General features: G+C 46.8%; 2 protein-coding genes across 3 annotated transcripts in view; one reads left to right on the top strand and one right to left on the bottom strand.

Moving 5' to 3' along the window:
* LOC310660977 (uncharacterized protein) overlaps positions 1-10400 on the top strand; it is a 776342-nt gene that overhangs the window by 202916 nt on the left and 563026 nt on the right. The window lies entirely within an intron of this gene.
* On the bottom strand, positions 1784-8719 carry RARRES2 (retinoic acid receptor responder 2). The gene is made up of 5 exons (XM_083406828.1): positions 8413-8719; positions 6233-6337; positions 3968-4072; positions 3579-3688; positions 1784-1987 (listed from the first exon to the last, which is right to left on the bottom strand). Coding segments are annotated over exons 1-5 (486 nt in total). The 5' UTR covers positions 8578-8719; the 3' UTR covers positions 1784-1986.

Here is a 10400-nt window from a genome sequence, read left to right on the forward strand (position 1 = left end):
GCACACGCAGGCAGCCCTTACAACAGATTTTTGTAGCCTGGAGATCTGCGATTGAAGCAAGTCACGCTAGTTAAATGTAATTGCATGTACTCCTTTAGCTCTGCTATAGGATTTGTCCTTTTTATCTTCCATAAAATAAAAAAAGACACACACACAAACACAGAGGTTTAAAACCGAGAGCAGAGGCTCCCAGGATACTGAGCAGGCCAATGGTTTGCTTACCTTAGGAAATTCATATTTCAACGCTCTCTCCGTCTGTGTCTTATTTTATGCAGAGCAGCAGCAACACATTATTTTATTTGGTACATTTCTATCCCCGCTTTCTCCCAAGGAGCTCCTGGGGGCATATGTAATTCTCCCCATTTAATCCTCACAACTGTGAGGTAGGTTAGGGTGACGGTGAGCAACTGGCCTGAGCTCACCCAGTGAGCTTCATTGCCGAGTCAGAATTTGAACCCTGGTCTCCCAAGGTCCTCATTTGGAACTCTTAACCATTATACCACACTGGCTTGGCCAGAACTCTGTTGTCCTGTTTTCAATTTTCTCACTTTTCACTTCCCTTTCACAACTGCCTTCACTGCCTGAGTGTCTCTAGAATGACAGACTTGTGATTGTCCCCCAGGGCTACAGAATAATAGAACTGAAGTGTTGGAAGGGAACCCAAGGGTCATCTAGTCCAACCTCCTACAATGCTGGAATCTCAGATAAAGCATCCATGACAGGTGGCCAGCCAACCTCTGCTTAAAACCTGCAATGAACGAGAGTCCACCACCTTCCGAGGGAGCCCAGTCCACTGTCAAACAACTCTTACTGTCAGAAAGTCCTTCCTCTTGTTTCGTTGGATCTTCTTCCTTGTAATTTCATAAAATCATAGAACTGTAGAGTTGGAAGGGACCCCGACGGACATCTAGTCTGACTCCCTGCAATGCGGGAATCAAAATCAAATCCATCAGTTTGGATCCTACCCTCTGGAGCAGCAGAATAGAAGCTTGCTCCATCTTCCTTCAGATATTTGAAGATGGCTGTCCTTTCACATCTCAGTATTCTCTTCTCCAGGCTAATGTCAGGTGTGCGTGCAGGAGCCAGGCCCTGTGACCAATAGGTCTTTGCAGGACTGGGGCCTTCCTAAGTTTGTTCTGAAGAGGCAAGGCGCGGCTGCACAGGTGAGGCCACTTGGTAACTCACAGCACCTGGTGGCAAGAGCCGGGAAGGGATATAAGGTCAGCATTTCCCTTCAGCTCTTTGCCACAGCAACTCGTTCCCTGCCTTGCTGTGTTTGACTCCTTGCTTCTTGATCCTTGGACCCTTGATTTCATGACTCCTTGCTTCCTGACCCTCGGACCCTTGGCTTCCTGACTCCTAGCTTCTGGACTCCCGTTCCTGCTCTCACCCCGCCATCTTGCCTCCGGTCCTGACGTCCCCAGCCGGGACTTCGATCGCCCGTGAACCAGACTGTGACAGCTAAAAGGCAAGAAGGCATCCACCCACCCAATGGCCTGCTAAACCCCACTTCCAAAAGTTCAGCTGGAGGCTCCCTTTCCTCCCCAAGACATTTCCATAGCTGAGACAGGGACCCCAGGAATTCTGGCCCCCAAGGTGAGTTGACTAGTTTGTCTCAATGGCTGGACCGGCTCTGGAACAGACCAGAAGAGACCACCAGGGCACAGATGCCCACAGATCAGGGGCCAGAGCGCCCTGGCAGTGGGCACCAGAGAAAAGGTTTTTGGGAAGAGGGATGAGCCCCCTTGCTCCTGAAATAACCATACACCATGGCTATGAAGCATCCACTTAAACCTTTATTAGGGAAATAAAGAAAGGAGGAAGGAAAGTCAAGCTTGGAAGACAGAAGACTCCTCTGGGACCAAGAGTGGTTCCATTCCTGTGGCACCGAGACCCAAACTGGGGGATGTTCTGCTTGTCTCCAAAAGGAAGAGGGTGCCTTGTTTCCTTGATGGTCGGAGAACAGCCCAGTAAATGTGGATCCCATCTAGACAGGGAGGAGACTGAAGGTGGTTATTACAGATGAAGTGAAGGAGTCTTTCAGGCAGGAGTCTATCCCAGCCCTACCTGGAGATGCCAACATAGACTGAACCTGGGACCTTCTGCCTGCAAGGCAGACAGAACAGCACATCCTAGAATCATGGAACTGTAAAGTTGGAAGGGACCCTGAGGGTCATCCAGTCCAACCCCCTGCAATGCAAGAACCACAGCTAAAGGATACTAGACAGATGGCCATCCAACCAGCAACAAAGGGGAGTTCAGCACCTTCAGAGTGCGTCCGTTCTACTGTCGAACGGCTCTTACTGTCAGAAAGTTTGTCCTAATATTAGCCAGAATCTCCTTGTCATTTGAACCTGTCCTCTGGAGCAGCAGAAAACAAGCTTTCGCGCTCCTCATTGTGATTGAAGGCTGCTGAAAAGATATCTTAGGCACTGGGGAATGACCTTTTTTAAAAAAAACAACTCCTCCCAGGCCTTTGAACAGCTTTGATCATATTTAGATACCATTTAATATCATTTATTTTCATCTCAGCAGACTAATGGCAATTGGTTGGCTTGAGCTTTTGTACAGAGGTTACCTGCTGGTGCCCAACTTTTTTTTTTTAATTATTTTTTTATAATTATTTTTATTAATTTACAACAAAACAAAACAAAATATACAATATTTTCACATTCAAATATTCAAAGTCTTTCTTTTTTGGACTTCCTTCAACTTTTCCATAAATCTTTCGTAGTCTTTATTAGTTTACGCATTTCTTGTCCTTTATATTGTCATTGTTTGAATCTTTTCCCTTCGTTTCCTTTAGACAATATCTCTCATATTTTCACAGTGCTCTTTTAAAACCTTCTAGCGTTATTTCGCCTTCACTTATATTTTCCAGATAATCAACAAATTTTCCCCAGTTTTCTGTAAACTTTTGGTCTCTTAGGTATCTAATCTTTCCTGTCATCTTGTCCAATTCAGCGTAGTCTAACAACTTTGATCTCCAATCTTCCACTGTCGGTATTTCTTGTTGTTTCCATTTCTGTGCCAGTAACACCCTTGCCGCCGTCACTGCATACTGGAAAAACTTACTGTCCTTTCTTTTAACCTCTTTTCCTATGATACCTAGCAGAAAGGCTTCTGGTTTCTTTGTAAAAGTATATTTTAAAATCTTTTTCAACTCATTATATATCATTTCCCAGAAGCCTTTCACTCTTTTACATTCCCACCACATATGATAGAATGAACCATCTTTTTCTTTACATTTCCAACACTTATTGCAAGTCTTATACATTTGTGCTAATTTTACTGGTGTAATGTACCACCTATAAAACATTTTCATGACATTCTCTTTCAGTGCTGTACATGCGGTGAATTTTAAAATTCGCCCAACATTTTTTTTAATGCTGAGTTGGATTTGAATAGTTGCTGGGAGGTTGGCGCACTTTGCTTTATTGTTGATTTGTTGTGTTTTTCAGTTATGTTTCATATGATCACTGCATGCCACCTCAAGAATGCATTGTTGACGAGGCGATCGATAAATGCAACTAACGGAAAACAAATATGGGCTACAGGAACTGAAGCTGAGAACTCACCACTCTTCTGGGCGCCCCTTGAGAAAAGCAAACTGTCCGATATGGTACCGTTGCTCCTCATACGCCTCCTTGACTGCCTCACATTCCTGATTCTGCTTCCTCCTCACTTCCTGCGGGACACTCAGAAGGGGAAAGGTGTGTCATGAGCTCCTGAGCCAGTCCTTCCCAAGCTTTCTGGGGTTACCTGCCCCTTGGTTCCATAAACTCACCCCCAGTGCCCCCTACCCTATAAAAGGCATTGCTCAGAATAGCACTCTGCACAATCCACCAAGGAAGATAATAACACCGTAAGATTCAAAATAGTCACAATTAATTACAGGTTTATTCAAAATCAGATTATTCAGAACTCAGGTCCAGGAGCATTTCTGTCAAAGTATGACGTGACTCACCTGGAAGATTGGGTTCTGCTCTGAGAGGCACCGCTTGGACTCGTCCAAAATGTTCTGAGGGTCGCTGGAGTTAAACTTGAAGCAAGCCAGGCACTTCTGTTTCCTCTGGGCAGAGAAAAGGAAAAGGAAGGAAAAGGAACGAGGTCTGTTTTCACAAGAGAGGCCCAAATAAGGTTTTGGTTTGACCCCAAACTATAACAGGAGCAACACCCCAAAACGGCAAAGGCTGCTCTTGCAAGAATATCCCTGCAGCCTGCCTTCTGAAATGTGTCTCCATTTGTGCCCCCAGAAGGGGTTTACAATGCCTGCAAATTCCATCCAAAGAGGAGCAGCGATTTTAAAAATTCCACGTAATGGTGAAGTGGGAGGCACAAAGCTTTGATTCAGTCTGAATCAGGACCCGGATTCAGACTCAAAGCTAACAGGCCTGCATCTTAAATCTGTCCAATCTGAATCCAGCTGGTTTTTTGAAGCGCTGAATGGGGATCCAAAATGAACCTTGTTGTACCGCTGGTATTTTATCTCCAGTAAAGTTAGCAAAAATGTATAAGAATTTGTCCAATGTATGCTGGAAGTATAAAGATAAAGTGGGTACATTTTATCATATGTGGTGGTTGTGCAAAAAATTACGGTAACAGGTTTATGGGAAATGATTTATAATGAATTGAAGAAAATGTTTTTAAGATAACTTTTGTTTAAAAGACCAGAGGTCTTTTTATTAGGAGTAACAGGTGAAGACATATCAAGAAATGTTAAAAGACTATTTATGTATGTACCTACAGCCGCCAGGATGCTACTTGCCCAGAAATGGAAAGAAGAGGAAGTACCAACGAAGGAGAAATGGATAACTAAGAAGATGGACTATGCTGAAATGGCAAAGATGACAGTGAAAATCCGGGACCAAGATGAAAAAAAGGTTACACAAGACTGGATTTAATTTATGGAATATAAATCTACTGTAAAGACTTTAAAACATTAGCAGGATTGATATAGCTTCTATGTAGCAATGTGAATTGTGGTTATCAATGGACTTGTAACTGAATGGAAAATTAAGAATGTGTAAGGTAACAAAGGGAAGAAATTGGAAAGGGGGGGGAGTCTAGGAGGGAGGAATAAGTAATTAATTTGAATGTTAAATTATTGAAAATTGAAAATAAAATATGAAAAACCAAAACCAAAATGAACCTTGTGGTCAGTGTACCTGCATACTAAAAATATTGAACGTTCCTAAGAGAAGCTCGTGCCTCCTCAAATCCTTTTGCTTTGTGACTCTTGTTCTACTGGGGCTAGCCCAGCTTCCACCAACCTGGAACCCTCTAAAGTTTTGAAACTACAACTCCCAGCCAGACCAGCATAACATAAGCATAAAAGGCCAGGGCCAGGGCCTTTTCAGCACTGGCCCCGATCTGATGGAACGCTCTGTCACGAGACTAGGGCCCTGCGGGACTTGACATCTTTCCGCAGGGTCTGCAAGACAGAGCTGTTCCGCCTGGCCTTTGGTTTGGACTCAGTCTGACCCTTATGTTTCCCTCCCCTTACGGTTTCGATCTATGGGCTAAAGTGAGGCTGCATTTTAAATTGCATTTTAACCTGTATTTTAAATTGTTTTTTTTTCCCCTATTATGTTTTTACTGTAATTTTACTGGTGTTAGGTGCCCTGAGCCCGGCTCTGGCTGGGGAAGGTGGGGTATAAATAAAAATTATTATTATTATTATTATTATTATTATTATTATTATTATTATTATAACACAGCATAACAGGACCCTCGGGGTCCCTTCCAACTCTACAATTCTATGATTCTATGAACAGTAACCAATGAACATACAGCAAGTCTGCTGCATCTGGCCAGGGGCCCATGGAATCCAGTATCCTGTTCTCAGAGTGGTCAAGCCAAGTCCAACATATCTCTCGCCTCCTGTGGCTTCAGCAACTGGTATTCAGAATCATGGCTAGTAGCCTTTAAGAGCCCTCTCCTCCTCTGTGAATTTGTCTAATCCTTTTTTAAACCCATCCAGTTTGGTGGCCATTGCTGCTTCCTGTGGCATTGAGTTCCACAGTCTAACAATGCACTGTGCAAATTAGTGAAGCTGACCAGAATCCCACATAACTTGCTCTCTGTGGGGGACACCCTCATAAGGATCTGTGGGTTCCTCCTCTGTAGGCTTACTGCCTCTTTGTTTATGATGTTTTAGACTTCAAATACATTTTAAAAGGAACAGAGAGTCCAGCTTGGCAATGGATAAATTAGCACCTTCCTGGCTCACCCCGCCTGGCTTGATCCGGCAGTTTTGCGTCCCCCGTTGCTGCTTCCGGCAGACGGTCTGCACAAGGTCAACTTCCAGTTGGACATAGGTTCCCCTTGGGAATTCCTGCAACCAAAGAAAGACGAGCTCAATGTGGAAAAGAACTCCTTGCCAAACTAGGAGTTCCCCAGTGGAGAATCGCCTTGCATGGGAGAGTGACAAGGGCGGTCAAAGGTCTGGAGGGACGGTGGAGGGACTTGGGGATGTTTAAATGATGGATTCAAATGAGAAGAAAGGAGGTTCCCACTAAGGAAGAACTTTCTGACAGTAAGAGCTATTCAACAGGGGAACGGTCTGGTGGACTCTCCTTGGAGAGAAACATTGGTTTGAGTCCTACCCTCCAGAGCAGGAGGAAACAAGTTTGCTCCATCCTCCACGTGACAGACCTTGAGCTATTTGAAGATGGCTCTCATATCTCCTCTCAGCCTCCTCTTTTCCAGGCCAAACATGCCCAGATCCTTCAACTGTTCCTCATAAGGCTTGGTTTGCCTTGATCATGAACAATAAATACAGTGGACGCACGGGTTGCGAACGTGATCGGTGCGGGATGCACGTTCATGGGATGCTCGTTCGCAACCCGCAGTGGCGCATCTGTGCACATGCGGATTGCAATTTGGTGCTTCTGTGCAACCTATGAAACCCAGAAGTAACCCGTTCTGGTACTTCTGGGTTTCGAAGTGTCCGTAACCTGAAAAAACGCAACCTGAAGTGTCTGTAACCTGAGGTATGACGGTAAAACATCAAAGAATACACAACCAGACTGAACAGTTTCCACATCTAAAAGGGACAATAATAATAACAGTAGCAGCTCCGGTGCCCCAACCAAAACCCAACCTAAGCAATAATGCAGCCAATGAGTCTGATCAACTGCCTCAGCTTTTGCAGCTGCAGTCCAGGTCCCACCCTCCCAGGCCAGGTGGGAAGAGGCCGGCCAAGGGGGAGCCAGCTTGTTTTCTGCTGCTCCAGAGGGGAGGACCCAAACCGATGGATTCAATGACAAGGAAGGAGATTCCGACTCAACAACAGGGAGAGCTCTCTCATGGCAAGAGCTGTTGGACAGCAGAATGGACCCCTCAGAAGGTGGTGGACTCGTCTTCCTTGGAGGCTTCTAAGCAGAGGTCAGACGGCCGTCTGCCAGAACTTCTTCAGCTGTGATTCCTGCCTTGCAGCGGGTTGGGCCAAATGACCCTTCCTGCTCTCCGATTCTAGAATCCTATGATTCTATAGTGATCAGTAGCAGTGGCGTAGCGTGGGTTGTCAGCACCCGGGGCAAGGCAAGTAATTTGCGCCCCCTAAACCGGGGCAAGGCAAGTAATTTGCGCCCCCCCCCCCCGCTGCACTGTCCCTCCCCCAGATAGTCCCTCTCTTTCTCTCCGCACCGCACCGCATGCCTGGCACCCTCCCCTCCACAGTGGGTGGCGACCCGGCGGCTCGGATCGGATTCGCACAGCCAGCACTGCAGTGAGAGAGAGTGAGTGAGCCAGGTAGGGGCAGAGAGCTGCGAGTGCGAGCGCGCCCCCGCCAGAAGTTGCGCCCGGTGCGGCCGGCCCCCCCTGCACCCCCCACGCTATGCCACTGATCAGTAGAACACTGATAATCTAGGAAGCAGGGATCCAATCCCAGACATGCAGAAAGAGAAGCAGAGTCTTGGGACCCCCTTAAGTCGAATGCACACCCGGCAACATTTATCCGAGGAAAACAGGGACACCCTCCAAAATTCTCTGGTGAAAATAGGGGCATCCTATTCATAGCTGTCAACGTTTCCCTTTTTAAGAGGGAAATTCCCTTATTCTGATTAGGATTCCTCACAAGGGAAAGGTTGACAGCTATGATCCTATTCCACACCCTCCCACACATCTCCAATGAAAATAGGAAAAGCAGAACATTCCAGGACTCAGAAACTGGGACAGATTCTGTAAATCGGACTGTCGCAGGAAAACCAGGGCGCTTGGAGGGTCTGCTAACGTCCTCAGCTTATCCAACAAATTGGGAAGTTCATTCCCCGCCACTATTGCACACAGAGGGCGAGTTTTATTGGGCATAGGTAGGTGGCAGTCCGTGGGGCTTTGTTATACGGGGTGACGATCCTCCGCCTCCCCCTCCAGCCCCACGCACGCTCCCCCCTCGCACGTCCCGCTCACCGTCTCCGTGACATGGGTCATAGCTTGCTCCTTGAATGTTGCCTGAACGAGGTCCCTGCTGTGGAAGAAATCTAGCACCAGCTCCAGAGCCCTTTGCTGGAGGGGCGACTGGGTGGCATCCGCCAGGGCCAGGAGGCCCAAGCACAGCACTAGAAGCCCCTTCATCCCCTTGCCCGCGTCCCCAGTGGATCTGCTGCCCACACCCTGCCCTTGCGAACTCCCCTGCCGGTCTGTTGAACTTGGTCGGTCATTAACTTGTTCCCATGAGAGCTGTCCCAGACGCAGGCCCCCTCGCCTGCCCTCTGCCCTCTCCCCTGGCTGTTGGTTGGTTGATGCCCAGGAGATGAAAGGGAGGGGTGGGCAAAGGGCACCTGTGCAGGAAAACAACAGGAGGGGTCCCTTTGTCCACCCCTCCCAACCAGCTGCCAAAGATGCAGGATGTTTTCCCCCAGGTCTGCTTTCTCTTTGGGGCTGGCACAGGAAATGCAGAATCTCTCATTGATGCCAGTGGCTCCCAACGTGGGTGGTACCTGCTGCATAAGAGCCTGCTGGATCAAGAAGAATGTTTTTAGCAGGTGCCAGAAAGAGCACAGAGAATACAGAGGAGGCGCCTACTGGTATCAATAGGCAGGGAGTTCCAAAATGCAGGCACTACCGAACTAAAATGTTGAGTTCTTACAAATGGGTATTGCATGGCACCTGTAACAGTGCTGGTTCTGCAGATCAAAAGGGTCGAGTGCGTGTCTACAGGGTAAGGCAATTTTCCAGGTAAATTGGTCCCATGTTTTTAAGGGCTTTGTAGACTTATTGCCAGAGCCTCAGACTTGCCGATCAGAAGGTTGGCGGTTCGAATCCCCGCAACGGGGTGAGTTCCCATTGCTCGGTCCCTGCTCCTGCCAACCTAGCAGTTCGAAAGCACATCAAAGTGCAAGTAGATAAATAGGTACCGCTCCGGCGGGAAAGTAAACGGCGTTTCCGTGCGCTGCTCTGGTTCGCCAGAAGCGGCTTAGTCATGCTGGCCACATTACCCGGAAGCTGTACGCTGGCTCCCTCAGACAATAAAGCGAGATGTGCAGTGCAACCCCAGAGCTGGCCACGACTGGACCTATCGCTCAGGGGTCCTTTACCTTTAGACTTATTGCCACACCTTGATCCTGGCCCGGTAGCAAATCAGCAAACAATTTTCTGTTTTACAATTTAGAATATTCATTTAAACAACCTTAAAATATCAATGACACCCTTTCTTCTCTTTCCACAGTTCATTTTGCATATCATAAATCCCTGCATATTTTACATGAACTAAACCATTCAGCATTCCATTATTCCATTCATCAAAATGAATTTATACTGCTGAATTTATCCAGGTTATTTTCCCTGAAACAGCTCTGAAAGACAATATTGATACTAGAGATTTGGCCTTTCCCATTCCACCAGCCACTTTGTTGTGTCCCCCCCCTCCACCACCACCAATTGATTTCAGTGTTTGATCTACAAAGTCCACAGCTTTCACTCCAGGAACACATAAGCAAACAGAAACGTCCCGAGCCTTGCAGTTTCCCAACGCCTGCTGGGGAGCCTCTTTCATGAACCTGGCATTTTGGAGGTCAAGTTGCTGGTGGCCAGTTTGGTCCCCTTCCTAGCCAGAGAAGCCAGGATGGCAGTGACAAAGCCCAAAGCAGGTTTGTTCTTATTTTAAAGTGAGGAATGGCCTTAATGATTCATGCACGCTGGTATTTAGAATCCACAAGTTTTGCTGGCTATGTTCTATTAGAATGTTTGTGGAAAACATAAAAGGTTAGTACATTTTGTACAAAAACAGCATGCAGAATCAGGCCAGTGGTCTATCAACACTGGTGATCTTGGCTACTTCCAGTACACTGGTATTAGTTCACCTGTCTTCCCAGGTGATGTTTAAAATTTACCGGAGATGCTGTTGATGGAATTTTGCTGAACTGATTGAACTAAATAGTTTTAATTGGATTTTGAAT

Source organism: Podarcis tiliguerta (genome assembly GCF_965153285.1).
Source record: "Podarcis tiliguerta genome assembly, chromosome: 12".
Classification (NCBI taxonomy): Eukaryota; Metazoa; Chordata; class Lepidosauria; order Squamata; family Lacertidae; genus Podarcis; species Podarcis tiliguerta.